Source organism: Raphanus sativus, chromosome 6 (assembly GCF_000801105.2).
Source record: "Raphanus sativus cultivar WK10039 chromosome 6, ASM80110v3, whole genome shotgun sequence".
Lineage (NCBI taxonomy): Eukaryota > Viridiplantae > Streptophyta > Magnoliopsida > Brassicales > Brassicaceae > Raphanus > Raphanus sativus.
In genome coordinates, this window is record NC_079516.1 from 11,012,347 (window position 1) to 11,035,145 (window position 22,799).

At 33.3% G+C, this 22,799-nt stretch overlaps 4 protein-coding genes across 7 annotated transcripts; 3 read left to right on the forward strand and 1 right to left on the reverse strand.

Moving 5' to 3' along the window:
• The first annotated feature begins 336 nt into the window (after nt 1-336).
• On the forward strand, nt 337-3,954 carry LOC108813766 (uncharacterized). Of its 3 annotated transcripts, none has more exons than XM_018586414.2 (8): nt 337-452; nt 725-1,307; nt 1,403-1,480; nt 1,832-2,066; nt 2,606-2,684; nt 2,942-3,029; nt 3,116-3,499; nt 3,569-3,954. In XM_018586414.2, the coding sequence occupies exons 2-8, from the start codon at nt 738-740 to the stop codon at nt 3,791-3,793; spliced, it is 1,659 nt and encodes a 552-aa protein (XP_018441916.2). In that variant the 5' UTR covers nt 337-452; nt 725-737; the 3' UTR covers nt 3,794-3,954. The 3 variants fall into 3 exon arrangements, with proteins under 3 accessions (XP_018441916.2, XP_056846086.1, XP_018441917.2); XM_056990106.1 differs by having other exon boundaries at nt 380-565; nt 3,578-3,954; XM_018586415.2 differs by having other exon boundaries at nt 407-565.
• A 527-nt stretch (nt 3,955-4,481) lies between these two features.
• Nucleotides 4,482-5,000, reverse strand: LOC108807806 (uncharacterized). The gene has a single exon (XM_018580049.2). The coding sequence runs from the start codon at nt 4,998-5,000 to the stop codon at nt 4,482-4,484; it is 519 nt and encodes a 172-aa protein (XP_018435551.2).
• A 5,122-nt stretch (nt 5,001-10,122) lies between these two features.
• On the forward strand, nt 10,123-12,262 carry LOC130496899 (uncharacterized). Of its 2 annotated transcripts, XM_056989544.1 has the most exons (3): nt 10,123-10,286; nt 10,679-11,477; nt 11,571-12,262. In XM_056989544.1, exons 2-3 carry the CDS (start codon nt 10,911-10,913, stop codon nt 11,973-11,975), a joined length of 972 nt encoding a protein of 323 aa, XP_056845524.1. In that variant the 5' UTR covers nt 10,123-10,286; nt 10,679-10,910; the 3' UTR covers nt 11,976-12,262. The 2 variants fall into 2 exon arrangements, with proteins under 2 accessions (XP_056845524.1, XP_056845523.1); XM_056989543.1 differs by having other exon boundaries at nt 10,125-10,286; nt 10,679-12,262.
• A 4,540-nt stretch (nt 12,263-16,802) lies between these two features.
• Nucleotides 16,803-20,156, forward strand: LOC108811815 (probable serine/threonine-protein kinase At1g09600). Its single transcript, XM_018583909.2, has 8 exons — nt 16,803-17,741; nt 17,808-18,092; nt 18,173-18,484; nt 18,583-18,813; nt 18,895-18,995; nt 19,087-19,192; nt 19,278-19,661; nt 19,747-20,156. Exons 1-8 carry the CDS (start codon nt 17,307-17,309, stop codon nt 19,936-19,938), a joined length of 2,046 nt encoding a protein of 681 aa, XP_018439411.2. The 5' UTR covers nt 16,803-17,306; the 3' UTR covers nt 19,939-20,156.
• The last annotated feature ends 2,643 nt before the right edge of the window (nt 20,157-22,799 follow it).

Sequence of the window (22,799 nt, forward strand, 5' to 3'; positions counted from 1 at the left end):
CCTTTTTGACATGAATTAATTATGTAGTGTCAATATATATATACTTATTTTCATTATTTTCTCCTTTAAAATAATTTTAAAATATAAATGTATTTAAGTGGTAATATTTTTATTTCATCTTAATAAAATATAGTAAATTAAAAATTAAAAAAATCATCATTCGAGTTTTTTGAAATTAAATCATGTGAGATTGAAATTTTGCAAATAAAAGTAATTGAGCCTTTGACGCTTGTTTTGTTTTCGATTAGGCACATATGCTCTTTTGCTTGGCCCATAACAAACCCATCAGCTAAAAACGACGACGTAATCGTTAAATCTGCAGAAAAGGTCTTACAACTCAAAAAAAAAAAAAAGAAGCAGTCTCTCGTCTCGGGTCTAATAAGCGACGCCCGAAGAATTTACGGCTCGAAAGTCGAAAGCGCGGTCTCGAGAGAGTCTATTAAGTTTGTTTGGTAAAAAATCTCGTTTCCCTCCAACTTTTCATCAACAATATTTGAATCGCTTATTATTCTTGCCGCAAGATTCTCTTCTCTGGTTTGCCCTAGATCTAGAATTTCCTTTTCCGGTATGTATATTCTGGACTGATTCAAGCTTATTTTGAATCGACTCCTAATTTACATAGATCCAATTTGAAAATTTCTTGTAATTAACTCTGTGGAATGTTTGGTTTCTAGTACTTCTTGATTCTTTCATCTTTAAAGTTTTGGTTTTGCGTTTTGGGTAGGTGTCCTTTGAGGATGAAGCGTAAGGGAGGACATAAGAAAGGGAACAAGTCTAAAAAGTCCACTGAACAAGACAAGTTGAATGAGTCGGTCCAAGACAGTGACTCTGATCAAAGTTGTGAACATGAATCTAAAATGGTGGAGGTTACTTCCAGTTCACCTAGTGTAGTAGATCCGGTTAAGTCTGTCGGGCGTGTTAAGGTTAAACTGAAGACCTCCAAAGCAGCACCAGAACCTGATGTTCCATTGCCTACTACTAAGACTAGTCCTCAAGTTGAGAGAAAAGAGGAACCTGTTCCTCTTCGTCTGCCCGAGAGAAAACCAGTTCTTAATGTTTATAGGAAGATGAAAGGTATTAAGATCAAGTCTTGGAAGGCTGCTGCTGATGGATCTAGCTCCGCTACTGCTGTTGATACTGCTGTCAAGGCTCAAGATGATATTGTACTTGTTAAGGAGCCTGATGAGAAGACTTCTCAAGTCAAGAAGCCAGAACCTGAAAGCGCACCCGTTTCTTCTCAGAATCAGCAGAAGAAGACTGATCAGATTTCGCGGTACAATAAGCAAGAACTGGAAGATTCTCTTACGGTATCTATCTACCTTGTTTGTTTCTTCTTTTTTTTAGTGGTATGAACAGTTTAACTTGAGTACCAAACGTAATGGTGTGTCATGTTGGTCTTTAGGTGGTCAAGAAGATTATGAAGATGGAAGCCGCTGATCCCTTTAATGTTCCTGTGGACCCTGAAGCTCTTGGCATTCCTGTAAGTCTGATCATTAGCTTTAATATATTCACCATTTTGGGCATATTAACTTTGGCTTCTATACATGTCTTTTGTTTCACATATCTCCATTACATACTTATGTTGAACTTCATAGGTATATAGTTCTCTGTGTTTTAGCGGTCTGAATACTTTTCTTTGTGAACAGACGAAAATCATTTTGATCTCAATTGACAAGACTTAGTCTTATTATTTTAGCTTAGGGTAGGGGTTCATCTTTCTATTTCAATATGTGAAAGAAATAATACTTGTCCCATCTTTTTGATTTTTTTCCTTTGCTTTGTCAAGGGGTTTCAGAATTGTTGTCTAACTGTTTTGGGGGTATGTAATTAGGACTACTTCGATATCATCAAGACACCTATGGATTTTGGAACAGTATGCAGTAATCTTGAAAAAGGCAACATATATATGAATTCTGAGGATGTTTACAAGGATGTCCAGTACATCTGGAATAACTGTTCCAAGTACAATAAGAAAGGCGATTATATCGTGGACCTTATGAAGCGAGTTAAGAAAAATTTCATGAAGTACTGGGCTGCCGCGGGATTGTATACTGAGCAATCTCCAGGTATTGTTATAAAAATTAATCTTCTCTAGCATTTGACTATTTTTTTCCCACGCATTGTTAAAGATTGGTAGGTGTAGTTTTCTCATACATAGTTACGTGTTCTGGTTACTCTTTGGGCATAGAAAGTAGACATTGTGAACATATTTTAAAGCGTCTGCTTCTGAATTATCTTGTGCTTTGGACAAGGGAGCTGCTGAAATGCATAAACAGTTAAGATGAAGTAACCACCATTTTAATAATAAAATAAGAACCCTTTAAAATTGTTTTTTTTCTGAAATCTGATTTCTTCATCCAGTCCAGAGCAGTTAGATGGATGAGTTAATCGTGAGCCTTACGTCTTTTTTTTCATATCTAGTTCTCTTATTAATATCCAGATGGAGAGATGTATAAAGGTTTTGATTAGACTAGAAAAAAGAATGTCAACATGAAGAAGGTGTTAACAATATACAGTACTTGCATTGTTTCTGGTAACTATGCACTTTGGCCTGAGTAATTTAGCTTAGGATTTAACTTATTTGATTTCTTCGATTTACGATCAGAGAGTACTCAACTAGAGGATGGTGGAAATGCATCCTCCAAAGGTAGTCAATCCAAGCAGAAGAGCCAGAAGCGCCATGGGTATGCCTTTGAAACTTTTTATAGACAAGAGGTTATCTTTTACAAAGTTATTGTGAAAAGATCTGTTTAGCCAACCTTGAAGCTGAGTTTGGTTTCCTCTTTCTCAACTTGTATTCTATTTTTCTGTAGCCCCCAGTTCATACGTCTTGCAATTGTATCAATAGTTAATATTGAGCTTGTGATGTCCTTTATTACTGGGATTGGATTTGTGATGGGGATCAGTTTCATTTGATAGTCATTATTATTTACGCTTGCAGAAGGCATCACAAGAGTGATTGTATGTGTGCGGTATGTATTTTGAAGCGACGTAAAAGAGAACGTCACAGTTCTCAAGGAGCAGTTGAGGTTAGTAATGTGTTTTGTTTATCCAAACCGGGTGCTTGGCTTCAATTGGCTGTGTAACTAAAAATATCTTTCTTTCTTTGTTGAAGGAATCTTCACCTGTGAGAAGTCCGTCTATGGATAATTCATCTATAAATATGCATGAGGAGCAGGACATGGATGTTGATGTTGACAACAAAACTGGACAAGCAGGAAAAACAGAGATCGTGGAACTAGATGATAGTCCAGTGGCAAAACGACAAAGAGTTGGTGAAAATGTGGAGGAAGTGGAAACCATTGAGGTGGAGAGTGAAACTAAAACCAAACCTGCTGTCGAGGATAAGACTCAATCGATTGATAGATCGGCAGAAGAGACTGGTGACGAGCCCCTGACCAGTGCTGCAGAGAAACTGGTTGTTTTAGCTTCTTTTGAAGGTCCAAAATCAACTCAGAATGATGAGGAAGACAAGGCAAAACGACTCCGAGAGCAGAAGGTACTCTCCGAGCTTGTTTTAACTAAGCAGCAAGCAGTACTACTACTGAGATTAATTGTGTTATTGCAGGAACTGCAGGAGTTAGAGCGTAAACAATGGAGAGCTAAGATGCATGAGAAGTTCCAACTCAGAAACCCTCAGCTGCTAAATCTCTGCGAGACTATCTTTCCTAACAGCAAAAACCACAGTTCTGTCTGGAACGGACCTCACTCACTGTTTAAACGTCCAGAAGGCTCAAATCGTACTAGTTCCTTACACAAAGCAGTTGAGGCCTTGATGAGAAGTAGTAATTAAGGATTCACATGTAACATATAACGCTTTGCCTGTTTAGATATGTTTTGATTGATACTTCAAATGTTAAAACACCATAAGATTGTTATCACTGAAAGCAGAAACATCAATCTGTTCTTGAATTTTTATGACACTGGATTCGCTTTTACATAATGATTTACTGACATGAATCGATAAGAAGGGAATAAAACTTCACTTTAGGCATTGACTTAAACTATTCTACACAATCCCTGACCAAACATAAGCAATGGTTGGAACCATTGATAATGCAATGATGATTGCAGGAACAGTGAATTTTTTTATCTTCATGTTTTGAAACCACACCTTTCTTCTCCTTTGAGTCCCTTGTCTTATAAAAAACCTGTGGATGTACACAGTTTTGTTTTGAGTTCAATTAAAACTTCGAGAACATAAGAAAAGAGAGAAAGCTGCAGCTCAAAGTATGTATGTGTCTATGGACATTGAACCATTTCCAAAAGAGAACTAACGGGCAAGAATCTGCAAATTAACGAGTTACACAATTTATAAATGGTTGAACAGCAGTTTTAATATTTATTTACAACCGATTAAATTGTACATTCCCTTCTATTGTTATTGCTTTATGAAAAATCCAATTTCATTGATCCACATAAACTGGAAATTATATACTTTGTTGTTGTCAAATCACAAAGCCCTACCACCAACTTCGTTCTTAGCGTTGTTGATCTCTGATGCTCTGACTCCAATGTTGAAAAAGAGCCGACGCGGAGTTGCAGATTTTGCGGTCCTTGTGCCTTGTGAGATGCCCAAGCCTATCCATGATTCTCGGAGCCGTTGCGCTGATTGGCAAACTGATGAGCAAAGAGAGAGTATCCACACAGATTGATGTCTCTGCTTTAGCCGCGAGAAGCCCCTTCGCGTTGGCCACATCCGCTGATTTCTTGGCTATGTCGAACAGCTCCAACGTTTCCTTGTCGTTCTTCTTCACAACGGCGGCTACAACAGCTTTAGGGTTTGTTCCAGAAACTTCCGGAATAGACCGCTTCTTCGGCCTTGTTGAAACAGAGTTGCAAGGCGGCTTCTTCAGTTTTATCTTAATCACTGATTTAGTGTTTTGAGAAAGTTTCACCGATTGCTTCTTCGCCTGGACAGGCCTCGCTGCGAAGGATTTGCAACGGTCATCATCAGCCCTAGCCTTCTCTGTTTCAGTTGAGATTTTCTTCATCGTCATCATGTTGTTTCTTTCTATTGTTGATTTACAGAAGAGATTGAATTTGGAAAAGAGAAAAAAGGAAATTGTAGCTAGGGTTTCACTCTTGAAGTCAAGTATGGAAATAGAGAGAGAGAGAGATAGAATAGTGAATCATATTATATAGAGCGTCGAAAAACGAAAAAAAAATGGAAAATAGGGTTTAGCTTGGATCCCAAGTGTGCACTGTCATACATAATTTCCTTTTTTCTTCGATGGAGGGTGAATGCGTCAGATCAATATTTCAACGTTAACATTGTTTGGGATCGACCGACGGAACCAACAATTTACTCAAAACGACGCCGTTAGATTTTAGAGATGGTCACGCTATTTCCTTTTCTTTTTACTTTGCTTCCGTCAGATACAATATTTTCAACGTTACCAAATCAGGATCAGATGTGTGGTGATCAACAACAACACACGATCATGTTATTATTCGTTAACTGCGTTTGTTATGTTTTCTCTTTTTTTTTTGAAGTCCTATTTCAACTCCATCAAAAAATTATAAAGGAGATATCGGGGCTCGTTGTTGAGATTGAACCTTGATTAAATCCTCCAAGAGAAGAAGTGGAAACAAAGAAGCTTGCCACACAAGAAAAGAAGAATGAAGAAGTGACCAAGGAGTCACGTAGAAGAAGAATGAAGAAGTGGAAGCAAGAGATAGCTTACCACCCAAGGAAGAAGAGACTTGGAGCACAAGAAACGGAGGAAGAAAAAGAAGAAGCGTGAAGAGCAAGAAAGGAAGAAGTCAAGGAAGAAGACTTGGTTGTGTAACTAGAAGTTACACAACAAGAATAAGAGTACTAGTTAGTTGGTAAGCTAACTAAGTTATGTGTTTAAGTTAGTGGAAGAGTTAGTAAGAGTTGGTGGAGTCAACAACCAAAGTAAGTCGTGTAGCTTTGCTTGTGGAATTAGTCTATGGCCAAATGTAGAGGCATGGAGTAGGTAAGTGCAAGAGAGTATGTGCAAGTGATTGGAGTTAGTAGAGAGAAATATCTACTATAAGTATGTATGGGTATGTATTGTTGTAAAGTATCCAAGTCTAATAAAAAGGATTTGGAAAAGAAAAATGTAGACATCAAAGTGTTCTCTCTTCTCTCTCTACAACCATAAACAAAACGTGATTGAGAGAGTTAAGAGAGTGAGTGTAAGCTTGTGTTATGATAAAACACAAGACAGAAACAGAGAACAAAATAGAGAGGCCAAGTCAAGAAGAGTCAAAAAGTCAACATGGTATCAGAGCTCAAATGATCTTTGGAGCCTGTTGAAGATGAAGATGAAGTCAGTCTAAGAGAGACTGAAGAAGAAAGAAGAAGAAAAAGATGGAGACAGCCATCACGATGAAGAAGAGCGCCAGTGAGATAGGAAGAGGCGAGAAGCAGAGAAAGCTTCACAACAGAAAGATGGTGACAGAGAAGTTGCCGGAGATTGATAAGGGGACAGAGAACCCCTGTCAAGGTGGAGAAGAAGAAACATGAACAAGAGTAGCAGAAGGAGATGAAGCCAGCCGTGATGAAACTCTTCTTGCAACTGTCAAACGTGAGAAGAAAGCAGTGTGAGAAGCCGTTTCAGATGGTGATGGCGAGAAGGAACCTGCAGGAGAAGAACCTGAGGCAAGTGAGAAAGAAAGTTGTCTCCAAGAGGGAGACATGAACAAACGAGAAGGAAGAAGACCACTGTGGAGATAAAAGAAGATCAAGGAAGCTGTGGGAGTTGCTGGATACTCTCAGCCATCAGAGATATGGAGGAGATAAACCACAACATTTTTTCACACATAAGTTCAAGTTAATATTTGTATTTTATAATCATTGTTCATAGATCAATGTTGTAAATTTTGCAATTAGGATTAAAGAATATACTATACCTAAACGTTTAAACTCAACACAACCCAAAATAAGAAATTGAATGAAAGGTAAAAAGAAATTAAAGTCAAATACACCAATCGAGTCAAGAACAATATTACACATGTTCTTATGTACTAACTTAATGCTTTATTAAAAAAAAATTAAAAAGTTTATTTTTGCTAGGATTTTAAAAAAGGAAAAAAAATTATTTTATAAATCTCCTATTTAACTACAATTAATAAATTAAATAAAAAATTAAATACTCTTTTACATTTTCTTAGATTTTAGAAAAGGAAAATTTGTCATATAACCTATTACAATTATATTCTCTTTAGAATTTCAGAAAAAAATTGCTATCAAATAATTATTTCTAGTTATTAATAAATAATCTTAAAATTGCCTTTATTAACAATTTATATCAATACCACTTCTACACTTCTTTTGTTAATTAAAGAATTTTTAATATTATGTTCATCATCACATACTCTCTTTAAATATTATAATTTTTTTTTTACAATTCTCTTTGGTTAGGACTTAGAAATATGATACAAATTTCTTTTGTTTAGGATTTATTTTAGAAAAAAGGAAAAAACTATCAAATATTCTTTTACAGCTTTAGGATTTTAGAAAAGGAAATTAATATTACTTAATATTTTACAATTATATTTCATCTAGGATTTATAAAAACAAAATTTCTATCAAATAATTATTTCCAGTTAATATTAATTATTTTTAAAAGATGGCATTTTCAAAATTCGTTTTTTCAATATCACTAATGTTTTTTTCAATTTTTATTTTTAATTAAATAATTGTTAGTATCATGTTTATCATTAAATTCTTAAATTAAAAATTACTATTATTATTTTACAATTCTCTCTAGTTAGGATTTAAAAGAAAAGGAAAAAAATCTTAATTGGTTAAGATTAGAAAAGAAACTTTTACTTTAGAAATTTCTTTTGTTTAAGATTTTATGAAAAAAAGTTATTTTCACATAATGTCAGTTTTGATTGACACATTCAAATCATATCAGGTGAAATGTTTTAAGTTATTTTTTCTTTATATTTTTTTAACATAAAAGTATTAAAAATAAATTTAGTTAATTATAAGAAAAATAAGATTACTTTACCTTTACATTTTTATGTATACTTTTTTTTAAAAAAAAGGAAAACTAATTATTTTATTAGTTTTTCCTTATGATTTTTATGCAACTATTTTATTTTTAATAAAAAATATCTGTTTAATATATGATGTAAACAACAACATCAAAATTGAAAGTTATGCTATAATAAAATGTAATAATGATAATAAAATGCTGAGTTGTATCAAGAAATTAAAAGAAAATACTCAGGTAATACTTTTCATGTAAATACTATTGTGTTTTGTAAAAATAATATGTGGAAGCTTAAACCTAAATATAGATGTGAAATGTTTGTAGCTATTTTTTGGTCATAATTTTTAACATACAATTATCTATTAGAAAGGAAAGTTAGTTACTTATAAATAAATAATAAGAGTACTTTTACAATTTTCTTTAAATTAGGCTTTTAAAAAGGAATAGTATATTATTATAAAGTTAGTTTTTCTCCATGTTTTTTATTAAATAATTGAAATTGTGGGATTTTACAATTCGTTTGTTTAACATTTTTTTAAAAAGTTGAATTTATCTTTTATAATTCTCTATTTTTATTGAGTTTAAGAATAAACATTATATTTTTTTTAAAAAAGGAATTAACTTTCTAACCCACGTTTAAAAAGATATAATTAAATAATAATTTATATGGAAATATTTGTTAAGAATAAACATTATAATTTGTTTTAAACCCACGTCTAAAAGATACTATTAAATAATAATTTATATGGAAATATTTGTTTATTTACATTTTTTATTTAAGACTTTTTGAAAAGAAAAAAAGAAAACTAACTTTTAAAATTCTTTTGGTTTATTTTATTTTTAAAAAAATTACTATCAAATATTTTATAATATAGAATTTTAAAAGACTATGTAATAGTAATTTTCCTTTTCTAAAATATATAATGATTCAAAATATATATACTAAAATAATATTGAAGAAATAATTCTAAATTTTATTTAATAGTGAAAAGTAATTATAAAAATTATTTAATAGTAATTGTTTAGTAACTTTCCTTTTTTAAAAGATTTTTCCTTTTTTTAAATCTCTATTAAATAATAAACAAAAAATATATCATATTTTGACATATGTCACCATCTTAAAAATTTATTGACACGTGTCGCGATCATGTTAATTAGTAACTTTGAAAAACCAAGCTTTATATAATAAAATTTAACTAACAAATTCGTAATTTTCCATATTTTTCAGCTATTTTCCTTATTTGTTTTTTGTTGATAATGAACATGATATTATAACTTATTTAATTAAAAAGTTGTCAATATAAATAATTTTAAAATAAAGTTATTGTAGTTATATAAAATAAATGATTCCATAGTACTTTTCTTTTTATAATATAACCAAAACATATTTTAAAAAAATTAAAATAAATGATTCCATAGTAATTTTCCTTTTATATTATAACCAAAATAATTATATAAAAAGTATATGGTAATTTTCGTTTTTAAAAATTCATTTTTATTATCTAAGTATATATATATATATTTAATCATTATATATTTAAACATATGTAAATTTATTTTAAAAAAAATTACTATCAAATAATCTTTTGTTTAGGATTTTAAAAATGGAAAAAATACTATTAATAATTTTTATAGTTATTCTTTACTAAAATTCGTTTTTGTCATTATCTTAATATATATGTTTTTAATTATGAGATAGATTAACACATGTCATAATCTTAGATATATAATTGACATGTGTCACAATCATGTTAATTAGTAACTTTGAAGAACCAAGCTTTATATAATAAGATGTCGTTCTAACCTTATGCATAGAGATTAAGAAAATATTTAATTTTACATATTTCCAAAATAAAAACACTATTACCAATACACCTAACCATGTATCAACCAAAAGAAAAATAGAAAAGAGAATATTGTCAATAGATTTTGCATTGAAAACCGAAAACGACACTTATTTTGAAATAAAAAATTTCCTCTAGAATGACATATAATTTGAAACGGAGGGAGTATTATATATTTAAAAAAAAAACCGGCAACCCGGGCAACACACAAAATACAAAACCCGAACCCGGGTCACAGAGTTATCGGGTATCACAGCTGGATACAGCCTGTCACCAACGAAGAGTCTCTTCCTCGTATCATTTTTTTCCCTTTCCCTTCTCCTTCCATATCCCTCCTTTCCTCTTCTCTCTCTCTCTGTTTACGCCTCATTCCTTATTAATCTTTGTCTCTCTTGGTTGGATCTCTAGGGTTTTCTCCGGCGCTCAGATCTCCCCCGTTCTAACTCTTTAGATCCAGATTCTCCTCCTTGTAAGCTCTCTAATTTCACCCTTTGTGGATTCGTTTTCGCGTTTCTCGTTTATTTTTGAATCATCTCGTTGTTTCTCTGGTTGTATTTGATATCTTCCTGATTGCATTTTGAGTTTTCCTTGTGCGATTCTCTCGTTTATTGTATTGACTTTGCTTCTGTGTATAAAGAGAATGTCTTTTCCGTCTGAAACCTTGTTCACTTGTCTTTAAAATCTCTTTTCTTTAGTCTTTTCATTCTTCAAGGTTGCTTTGTTTTCAAAACAAAAACAAAAAAAATTATGTGATCTTACGAAAGGAGATTATCTATGTGGAATGATCTGACAAGTAGAGATTTGTATTAAACATTCTGAAGATATTGTCTTGTTGGAATGATTCATCCTTGTTGTGTTCAGTTTATGTAGGTAAAACACACATATCAAGTGCTAGAGTCAAGATCACAAAAAAGTTGTATCGGGTGATCTGGGCTGGGCTGCTCTTTTACTGACTCTCCTTTTTTTATAAGCTGTGAGCTATGAGTTGTTGCTAATCTTTAAAAACAATATTGGTTATGGAGAGAAGGCACATCTACTGCAGTTGCTGCATCCATGCTGGTAGAGAGCATGCGTGGATACTGTCTTTTGGGTGATGCCCCTGACAAAATTAGTCCCCGATGCATTCGGCGTCCTCACCATCTGTTTAGTCGCTCTGCTTATTCTTCTCGGTCTCCTCTGCATCGCCTACTCCTTCTACTTCCATTCTCACGCTCGTAAGCAAGGCTTTATTCAGCTTGGCTACTTCACCGGTCCTTGGATTGTCCGTATCACTTTCATTCTCTTCTCCTTCTGGTGGGCTGTTGGTGAGATCTTCCGGCTGAGTTTGTTTAGGCGTCACACTAGGCTGCTCAGCGGCTTGGATCTCAGATGGCAAGAAAACGTCTGCAAGTGGTACATCGTTTCCAATCTTGGGTTTGCCGAGCCTTGCCTCTTTCTCACACTCATGTTTCTTCTGCGAGCTCCTTTGAAGATCGACTCTGGGGCTTTGAGTGGCAAATGGAACAGGAACACTGCCTGTTACATTATTCTTTATTCTCTACCCATGCTTGCTCTTCAACTTGCGCTTGTTTTATCCGAGTCACGCCTAAACGGTGGTTATGTTAAGCTATCAAGCCACTTCACTAGAACCTATTCCCAAGTTACTATTGATCATGCTGAGGTTGCGTTATGCACCTATCCTCTACTGAGTACCATCATCCTCGCTGTGTTTGCAGCCGTACTAACAGCTTACTTGTTCTTGCTTGGAAGGCAGATACTGAAACTGGTCATCAATAAGCGTCTGCAGAAGAGGGTACACACTTTGATATTCTCTGTCTTTAGTTTCCTTCCGTTGAGGATCGCTATGCTCTGTTTGTCGGTACTCGCAAAAGCAGACAAGATTGTGTTCGAAGCCCTTTCCTTCTTAGCCTTCTTGTCCCTCTTCTGCTTTTGCGTGGTTTCCATTTGCTTGCTTGTCTACTTCCCGGTTTCAGATTCAATGGCCCTAAGAGGTCTAAGGGACATGGATGAAGATGATAGTAGGGGTGTGACTGAAGAACGCAGTGGTGCTCTGTTGCTTGCACCACATAACGAGGATAGCTTGAGCTTAAGAGGTCGAAGATCTTCCTCACAGGAGAGGTATGTGGAACTCAGCCTATTTCTTGAAGCTGAGAACTAATTTTTTCGGAAGGCTGTTTCTTTGGCTTTTGGCTATGTTCATGTACAGATTCCTGGTGAAACAGTTAAAGACTTAAGTTTGCGCAAAAAGGCATAATTCAGTTTTGTGGCAAAGACACTTCGACTGTAAAGGAGGGTTTGGGGGGATTTAACTCTTGTGAGGGTTTGTTGTTTGAAACGTTTTCTGCTTGATGGATAATATTTTTGTACCTTTATCATGTTGATCAGTTTTGATTTAGAAAAACAAAACACAAAACACAAAACTAATCAGTTTACGCTCTCATTCTTCATAGCATTCTCAGCAAAAGGATTTACCCAATTTGGCATCACCTAATACAATAGAATTAATTATGAGGGCATCAACCTAAAAATCGACCAAATTATTATATGTTAGGTTAAGGAGACTCCAATGATACGATTCAGAACTAGGAGTAGGAGGACCCAATTATACAATTCAGGATTAGGAGATTATCTTTGTTTTCCTATTGTATAGGATGATTTAAAACAGTATCAACCACACTATGTTATATCCATCACTTTGATATATGAGACACTTTACAAGTTTTCCTATTGTATAGGATGATTATCAACCACACTATCTACAGTGTTTTCCCAGCCTACATTGTATATAAAGTCGTGAACTTAAAAATAGTTACTTAGGTAGGTGACATGATTCCATAAACCAGAAACCATCTCATGCAAATACCATTGTACTTGACAAAAGTATCTTTAGAGATGAATCTAATTGACAAACCTTGCAGAGTATCACCTGTTGGATACAAGTGAATAAATATGACTTGGCTAAATGATATCCAGCCCAGAAAACAAGTCTATTATAGTAATGCGGAAGATGAAATTGTCCCACATCGGGGAACAAGAGAAGAAAGGACCAATATATATATATGTTCCCTTGCTATGAGTGTGTAAATAAATAGAAGGGTTGGCTCCCCATGCGCATTCCGTCCAGCTCGGCGGTTTTGGGTCTTGGTGGAGGACCTCTGGTCTAATAAGATATTTTTAGACCAAATTAAGTCTAACGTTTTGCCAATTAATTCTCAAAAAACCGCATGCAATTTTATTTTAAACAACATGAAGTTCGTTAAAAACGACAGGCTGTTTTCCTTCTTGACGTTAAGTTTAAACGAGAACAGATTTTATGGAGTAAGTTTTACCTCCAGAGATCATCGCGAGATTTCCACCAACGTGCGCACGTGCTGCATCAGTTGCGGAAATTGGCTCGTCTTCTCCTCTTTATAAACTCGTCTCCTCCTCTCTCACTACTCACTACTTTTACATCGAAAACCAACAGAGAAAAATTGCTTAGCCAATTAATTCTCAAAAAACCGCATGCAATTTTATTTTAAACAACATGAAGTTCGTTAAAAACGACAGGCTGTTTTCCTTCTTGACGTTAAGTTTAAACGAGAACAGATCTTATGGAGTAAGTTTTACCTCCGAGATCATCGCGAGATTTCCACCAACGTGCGCACGTGCTGCATCAGTTGCGGAAATTGGCTCGTCTTCTCCTCTTTATAAACTCGTCTCCTCCTCTCTCATTACTCACTACTTTTACATCGAAAACCAACAGAGAAAAATTGCTTAGCGTAAGTCTTTCGTCTCGAGAGTATTTTGTAGATATTATAGTTCGTTAGGGCGTTTACGAGTGAAGCGTGATCGTCCCATGGTTTTATCATAGGACTCTATATTCGTACAGTCTTGTCTTACTACGGAGCGAATATAAAGAGTTAAGGAAAGAGATATCATATCTCGACTCCATGATCGTTTATGAAAACGTTTTCCGTTTCGGTTTCATTCTTTTCAATCGTTTATTTCCTTAACATCTCAATTTTATTATCGTTTATTTGATTCGGTTTTCCGACTTCTACATCACCTTCACGACTTCGATGTTGGATTATACCGGAATACGTAGATTACGAAGAAAGAGAAAACAGTCTTTGATTTTCGAAATGACATAGCTGTGCTAACAAACTCTAATTCTTAAGCATAAAACTTGATCTACAAAATATACATTTTCAAAGATCCATCATAATTAACGGACCCAAAATAAAATAAACCTCAACAAAAGGGGTTTAATATCAATATCCTCATTTTAATGTCACTAGATTAGCAAAGCATATTACAAAACATAATATATTTATTCATTATTGTAAAATATACAATCCGATTTAGACATAATACTTTTATAATAGTATGAATCATTTTGCAAGTCTTTATAACACTAACTAGATCTTAACCCACGTTTTACAAACACGGAATATTTTACAATGAAAATTTCACTAAAAACTTAACAAATATTTTGTTAACTTGAAAGAATATCTATTTAGAATATTTCTGCATTTAAATCAGTGGCTTTTAATTCGACCTGAATCCGTGATTATACCGGTTAATCCGGTGATCCAATAATTCGATTAAAGTTAAAAATATCCATATTTTAAAAATTCACAAAAACCCGAGACTAGTTGATTAAACCGATGGATGATCGATATGTAATCTAATTTGATTTAAATTGTTATGGTTTCATAATTTGTTATATTTTAATCTAAATTTTAAAGTTCATTGTTTTGTAATTTATGAAATTATGATCTTTTATAAAATTTTGATAGAGAAAATAGTAGATAGAAAATAAATAACAATAATGTTGTTTGGAAACATGGATAATAATATAAAGATGAAAATATTGTTTGGAAACATAAACAGTAGAATAAAAAGTAAATATTAATAATTTAGTGTAGATTTAACTATAATGTAAAAATGTATATTTAATTTAAAAACTTAAAAAGTTATGTTCAACATAATATTTCTGATTTAATATGATAGATTGCCACCACTAAATCATAATACTTGATTTATTCCAAAAGAGATATAGCTTTTCTCATCGGCTATGCTATCTTATCAAGAAATCTTGCGTTACTTTTTATTATAGTTTTACTTAAATCATTTATAAATATATTATTAATAATGATTTATTCGTTTTCCAGTAACCACTTAACATATATAATATATAAGTCAATTAAGATTTACAATGGTTGTCGTTTGTTTAAATTAATCAATGTTCGTGTTTTTTTTCCATCTATTATTTTATTAAAGGGACTAAGCCCAAAACTATATAATACAAAAGCCAAAAAACAAATGGACAACCGAAAGGAAAAAACAACTGGATTATCAGTCTAACCCACAAACATCACCGCTCCACTAGCGTAACTCTCATCGCCACACAGGCCCACGTGTTGAGATCCCGCAGCACCGAGACACGCGTCATCCAGTCACATCAACGTGACCCAATCACCAAGACACCACTGGAGACGACGAAAACGCCACTGGTTTCGCCAGAACACACCGGAATCGTAGCCACCGCCACCAAACTTTCTGCCTGGACTCTTTACAAGGAGAGCTTCATCGGGCCTGTCCCGAGATCTCACCCTGAGCCACCGGAAACACCATTAACTACTCAACCACACTCGTCTTTATCCCCTTCACCGCTTCAGCTCCGTCGACGGAGATCTTTGAAACGACTGAGCTGAGATTCCATCCGCCAAACAGACCTTCTAGCGAAGATAAAGAGAGGTACACATCCACTAGAGCCGATTTAAAATCACAACAAAAACCGACAGCCTAAAACCGAAAGAGAAGGTAGAAGACGCCGGAATCAAAGTCGGACGACCGCCAAAAACCCTGTCGCCAGAAGCTGGAGAAATATCGGATTAATCATTATCGGAAACACAAGATCCGACCGACATCGCGGCTAAAGTAGCTCGCCGACGTCGGTCGGATTATCGAAATCGCGATCGAAGTTCTGAGTTCTAAAGAGAAGATGGAGCTGCTATATCAATGTTCGTGTTTATGCTCACATAACCATGCATAAAATGAGAATATACAAGTACATATACATATATAACAATTTTTTCTTTATATTTTAATCAGTTAATAATACTTTAATAATATTTACATTAACATAATATGATATTTGCATAACATTACGAAAGCGGTGCGATTTAGTAATGATAAAACATACAAATTTTTTGTTATTATTAACTGTGTGGTAAATTACGGTGCAATTTCTAAACACTCAAATTCAAGGTATATTTATGTTCTTACATCATGTGTGTAGGTCTGCCCAACTAATTTCTTAATTTTCATGGATGTATGTATAACTTTAAAGTTCAAAATATTCTTCTACGTGATATATAAATTTATAAAAAACTTATATAAATGAATTATTAATTTATGATTTTAGTGGGATTATATGTTCTGAGAAAAAAACAAAAATAGCACAAAATCAAGTTTTTGTCACCAAAATAGCATTATAAGGAAGAAAATGACAAAATAAGTTTTATTGAATGGTAAATATGCATTTATAATCATTAGGTTAATTAATCTAAGACTTAGAGTTTAGAGTTAAGGGTGGGGTTTTAAAAATGTATTCAAATTTTTAAAAATAAAAAATAAAAAATGAAAATTTTCAAAACAAAAAGGTGCTATTTTAGTCCTTCTATTTTTTTAGTGCTATTTTTGTGATAAAAACTTAAAAAGTGATATTTTAGAGATTTGTCCATATGTTTACATAGAAGTTTTTTGAGAATTGTAATCTTATTATTTAAACCAACTATGTCATACTTTAAAATAATCCAATTTAAAATTGATAAATATATTATATTTGTTAATTTTATTAAGTAACAATTTATAGAGCTTTGTGGTGTAGAATGTCATTTTCATACAAAATAAGAATTGGCATGGTATGGACCTTGTAAAGGGTTTGGGTGAGATATCTTGTTAATGATGTTAAGTATTAAATTACATAGGAATATCCCACATCCTGTCTGACTTGGACTTTTGATTTTCCTTTTGCTTCCTTCTTCATCAATTTTCCTTTTTTTTCTTAAAAATTTATAATTTTGACAATTTTCGCTCAGGTATGAACAACAACCCAGATCCGAAAATCTCTCATTCGCAAAAATTCTACCACGTTTCTTCCTTTCTCTACCCCTCTCTCTCTCTCATTGCTCTTTTTCTTCTTACTGACTAAGTCTTCACCTTTGATTCTCTCTGATTTCTACTTTTTTGACCTAAACTAGTTTCGGACACAACAATGTTCATCTAAACATACCCAGTTCATGTTTAGATCTACAATTAAAAGATCACTTCTTCCTCTTATGCGTTTGATCTGACGATCTATCTACAAAAAAAGGTTTTTAAATATATATTCTCCGGAATTGCTTTCTGCGATCTCTTTAAATTCCCTTGTTCCGATCGATTTGAAATCAAATTGCATTGTGGAATCATCGGGGGTAACAGTGGTTCCGGATCTGGAATCATGGGCTGCGTATCCTCAAAAGGAGTGCGAACCAACGACGGTTACATGGAGACCAACCATGTCCCTATCCCAAAAGACAACAACAACAACAAGAAACAAGCTTCTTCAGAGGAAACAAGCGTTAATGGAAACGACGCTACATTGAGGTTAATACCCAACACGAGTGCTGTCTTCTCTGATGACGAAGAAGAGGAGGAGAAGAAGGAAGAGAGCTTCGAGATGAAATCTCTATCAGTATCTCAAAAAGACAGCACCGTCGTCGAGTTACTCGATAATGTAGGACCCTTGCAGCCGAGAGTGAGTCGTAGTGTTACCAATGGAGACAGGACATCTAAGGTTATTGCCGGTTGGCCTTCTTGGTTGGTTTCCGTTGCTGGTGAAGCTCTCACTGGATGGCTTCCTCGTTGTGCTGACTCCTTCGAGAAGTTAGAGATGGTGAGAGATAGATAATCAAGTTGTTTCTTTTTTTCGGATCTCATAACTAATGCTTTTTTTTAATAGATTGGGCAAGGGACGTATAGCAATGTGTACAGAGCCCGTGATCTCGAAACGAACCAGATCGTTGCACTGAAGAAGGTTCGGTTTGCTAATATGGATCCTGAGAGTGTGAGGTTCATGGCCAGAGAGATTATCATCCTCCGCAGGCTTAACCATCCTAACGTTATGAAACTCCTAGGTCTTATCATTTCAAAGGCTTCAGGAAGTTTGTATCTTGTTTTTGAATACATGGACCATGATCTTACTGGCCTTGCTTCCACCCCTGGGATTAACTTCTCTCAACCACAGGTTATAAGACAAACAAACAAAAAAAAGTTTGTTGTAAATTGAGTTTGTTCTGAATATGTTTTTTTTTTTGGCTATATTAGATTAAATGCTATATGAAGCAGTTGCTGCTTGGCTTAGAACATTGCCATAGCTGTGGTGTGTTGCACCGTGACATCAAGGGATCAAATCTTCTGCTAGATCGTAACAACAATCTCAAGATTGCTGATTTTGGTCTTTCTACTTTTTACAAACGGAAACAGCCTCTGACTAGCCGTGTTGTGACCTTGTGGTACCGCCCGCCTGAGCTTCTCCTCGGTTCCACAGACTATGGGGTCACGGCTGATCTGTGGAGCACTGGATGCATACTTGCTGAGCTCTTTACTGGAAAGCCTCTTCTTCCCGGAAGAACAGAGGTGTTGTGTCCACTTACTATAGAATCGATTTTTTTTTAAAAAAAATTGTGTCAGAGGATATTAAACAGAGCATTTTATTATTTCTGGTATGAACACAGGTAGAACAAATGCACAAGATCTTTAAACTCTGCGGATCACCTTCTGAGGAGTATTGGAGAAGATCAAGATTGCGGCATGCAACTATCTTTAAACCTCAACATCAGTACAAGCGATGTTTAGCTGAGACATATAAGGATCTAATCCCTTCTTCAGCTTTGGCTCTCCTTGATGTCCTTCTTGCTGTAGAGCCAGAAGCACGTGGAACCACATCCTCTGCCCTTCAAAGCGAGGTTGTTACTTATGAAACTATTCACCTACTTTAGTGACATTGTGTCTTTCTTTACACATTTCTTTTTTTTTTGTTCCTCCAGTTCTTTACGACAAAACCTTTTCCAAGCGAGCCATCAAGCTTACCGAGATATCAGCCAAGGAAAGAATTTGATATCAAGCTTCGAGAAGAGGAAGCAAGACGGTAAGATTCCAGATCATTCTAATCTTAACCCTTGTGGTTTGTTTATCTCAGTGAACAATTAAACCCCATCCTGAAATTTTCTCATGAGCAGAAGGAAAGGTGCGAGCAGTAAACAGAATGAACAAAGACGGGTTTCAAAAGAATCAAGAGCTGTACCTGCCCCGGGTGCCAATGCAGAGTTACTGGCATCAATACAGGTCTAAAGATGCATACATGTGTATATGAGCCTATGCTTTCTCTTCCTTATTGCTTGGATTGTTTTATATTTTATTTATTTTACAGAAACGACTAGGGGAGACTAACCAAACAAGCATGAGTGAGACGTTTAATCCTGAGGGAGATTCTGGCTCTGGCTTCCGGATCGAACCACACAATCCCTACCCAGTTTACACAAATGGTGACAATCATCCTAACGGGTCAAGCCATCTGAGAACACAAAGGTCCTATGTCCAACGTGGAGGAGCCCAATTGTCAAGATTCTCAAACTCGGTAGCAACTAACCGAGATGGTTCTTCACAGTTTGGAAGTATGAGAGACGCCTTAGTCAATCAACGATGGCTTGAAGATGGTTCAGGGAATTTCAATTTGTCCCAAAGATTGCTTGAGAAACCCAATGGTTTGATGAGGAAAGATGACCCTTCATCCTCTAGCAAAGGACCGTTAATGGTAATTAGAAACGAAACCCACGTTTAACATTGTTGTTGTCTGTTAGTTCCTCGTGTTCTGATATCTGTTGCTGATCACAACATAGGGTTATGATGGAGAGAAGAGAGAGAGGATTCATTACTCAGGACCACTGATCTCAGGAGAAGGTAACTTGGATGAAATGTTGAAAGAACATGAAAGGCAGATCTTGTTGGCTGTACGTCGAGCTCAAGCTGATAAGGCTAAGAGGGATGTTAGCAGACAGACCCGGGGCTCGCTTCTTGCTAATGGGAGGTGATTGGAGATTCCTTTTTTAGAAAATAAAAACAAACTTTTGGGAACAGTCTGATGATGGTTCTTCACCATACTTGATCAGCTTTCTTCTTTTTGTAAGACTTGTATGGTCAAGAAGAAGGGGATTAAGACTTAGGCTCTTGTTTTGTACAGTCAATTTGCTAACATTTTATCGGATTTGATTCTTTTAAATAATCTAATAAAATCCCGATTTAGGAGTTATTACTGTTCCAAGTTTACAATCATCTTCTGCTATGTATATCATTACGTTATCTAATTTGGCTTGGTGGAAAGAGTTGGTAGTGAAAACGATGTTATTCGTCAACGGCAACGGGAGCTTGAACCAAAGTGTGACACATCCCAATCATTGTCCATATATTACCAATGATCACCGTTATATCAAAACATTTTCTTTATTTCTCATCCATTAGCTGATGCATCTCAAAAAATTTCAATAACTCTCGAAATTAAGTCATATATCCCATCGTGATCTAGTCTGGTCAGAAATGAAAAATGCATTCAAATAAATATTGGTAAGCTGCGGAATGGTGGAATCGTGTTTTGTTTAGCATCTTATTGACTAATGATTTAATCTTTTTCCTTAGGGAAGTATTTTTTCCCCTCTTGATCACCATTGTATCAAAGCATTTTCTTGATCTCTCATCTTTTTAGCTGCTGCATGAATCTTCTTATTGTTTTCGATAATTCTCAATGTTAAATCATATCAAAGAAATATCAACACGTCCGTCAACCACAAAACGGTGTACTTAAGACTATAATTGGTAACTGGGCCATGAAATGTATACTGCAACACTCAAAATTCAAAGCCTTCACAGCTGATTGTCAAGAGCTTATCACAATGATCACACATCCGGGAGTGCGGCATAACTTTTCAGCTGAGCTTAAGGAAATCACAAGACTTGGAAGACATCGTTCAATTTTTTTTGTTAGGAGTGCTGCATGAATCTTCTTGTTGTTTTCAGTAATTCTTCCAATTAACCTTCGCGCAACCGTGTCCCATGATGTGTAGCGAAAGATAAGTGATCAGTGATCACTTGTCTCATCTTGTTCCCCACATAAAACACAAGCAAAAAAAAACTTCATGATAACACCAAAATGATATGAAAAATAACATTTTGTTTAAAGAATGCATATACTCTTAGAATTAAATAATTATGAAGTTTTCTTTAGATCTGAGGAGATGTGGTTTAGGAGTTAGATATTAGGACTTAAAGTTTAGAATAATAATATTCATTATACTTTATTATTTATTTTTTAAAATTTATATTAAATATAGTATTCCTTAAAGGTAGTTTAATTTTTGATCTTTGATAAACAATACTGTATTGGTTATTTTGTTTCTTTACTGTTACTAGGTGATGGCCCGCGGAAGCGGGCGTAAATTTATAATTAATTATTAATATATTCATTTCTAAACAAAGTTTATAATGAAAAATTATTATTTATGTTCTCATCTAAAATATTTCAGATCTTGTAAATTTATTTGTACACTGAAATGTATTTAGAAATTATCCTTTATTTTAAATTTATTCCTTTTTCAATTATATAAAAATTAAAATTTTTGCTTGATTCATATTTAATATGTGTTTTGTCATCTAAAATAATCTTTGTCTTCTAAATTTATTTGTACACTAAAATATAATTATAAATTATCTTTTTATTTTAAAATTTATTCTCTTTTCAATTATATAAATATTAAAATTTTACTTGATTAACTTTTGAGTTCTTTTTTAATTTTAACTCTTTTACTATAAACTTTATACAGAAAATAACATAATATATATAAGAAATATTTTATTTTTATTATGTATTTTAGATTTTAGATAATTATTAATATTATTAAAAATTAAAAAATTTTACTTGATTAACATTTAGTTATGTGTTATGTGTTTTTTAATTTTTAATTATTTATTATAAGATTTTTACAGAAAACAACACAAAATGTATATGAACTATTTTTTATTTTAATATATATTTTAGATTTTAGATAATATTAATATTATTAATTTTAATAATTTATCTAACCAAAAGAATTAAAATTTGTTTTTTTTTTAATTTTGTGGCTAATTTATATGTTGTATTCATTAAGTTTATAAATGATATTAACCATTCTAACTTTTTTAGTTTAAAATATATTTTGTGATTTTGGATAATTTTTATTTTATTTTGTGGCTAATTTATGTGTTGTATTCATTAACGGTATAAATGATACTAACTAGTAACCACTCTAACTTTTTTTTATTTTAAAATATATTTTTTGATTTTGGATAATTCTTATCATTATTAATTTTAATATTATCTAATTAAATAATTAAATTCGTTTTTATTTTATGTGTAATTTATATTTTTATTTATTAAGGGTATAAACGATATTAACTACTTTAATTTTTAACGTGAGATTTCCGTTGCGAAAAACCACTTACTTGATTAACTTTTAGTTATGTGTTTTGTGTTTTTTTTTTTAATTTTGAACTCTTTACTATAATTGTTTTTCAGAAAATAACAAAATATGTATAAGAACTATTTTTATTTTAATATGTATTTTTAGATTTAAGATAATGCGTAATATTATTACTTTTAATAATTTATTTAATCAAAAGAAGTAAAATTAGATTTTTATTTGGTGGCTAATTTATATGTTGTATTTATTAAGGGTATAAATGATATTAACTACTCTAACTTTTTATTTTAAATTTTTATTTTGATTTTGGATAATTTTTATTATTATTAATTTTAATCATTATCTAATTTAATAATTAAAATTCGTTTTTATTTTATAGATAATTTATATTTTTATTCATTAAAATTATAAACGATATTAACTACTTAACTTTAAACGTGAGA

What these genes read in the sequence shown, in the direction of transcription:
- LOC108813766 (XM_018586414.2), top strand. Translation starts at nt 738, where the DNA reads ATGAAGCGTAAGGGAGGACATAAGAAAGGGAACAAGTCTAAAAAGTCC. An exon ending in GTATACTGAGCAATCTCCAG is followed by an intron (nt 2,067 to 2,605) that starts GTATTGTTATAA and finishes ATTTACGATCAG; the next exon opens with AGAGTACTCAACTAGAGGAT. An exon ending in AAGAGCCAGAAGCGCCATGG is followed by an intron (nt 2,685 to 2,941) that starts GTATGCCTTTGA and finishes TTACGCTTGCAG; the next exon opens with AAGGCATCACAAGAGTGATT.
- LOC108807806 (XM_018580049.2), bottom strand. Translation starts at nt 5,000, where the DNA reads ATGACGATGAAGAAAATCTCAACTGAAACAGAGAAGGCTAGGGCTGAT.
- LOC130496899 (XM_056989543.1), top strand. Translation starts at nt 10,911, where the DNA reads ATGCCCCTGACAAAATTAGTCCCCGATGCATTCGGCGTCCTCACCATC.
- LOC108811815 (XM_018583909.2), top strand. Translation starts at nt 17,307, where the DNA reads ATGGGCTGCGTATCCTCAAAAGGAGTGCGAACCAACGACGGTTACATG. An exon ending in CGAGAAGAGGAAGCAAGACG is followed by an intron (nt 18,996 to 19,086) that starts GTAAGATTCCAG and finishes TCTCATGAGCAG; the next exon opens with AAGGAAAGGTGCGAGCAGTA. An exon ending in AGTTACTGGCATCAATACAG is followed by an intron (nt 19,193 to 19,277) that starts GTCTAAAGATGC and finishes TTTATTTTACAG; the next exon opens with AAACGACTAGGGGAGACTAA.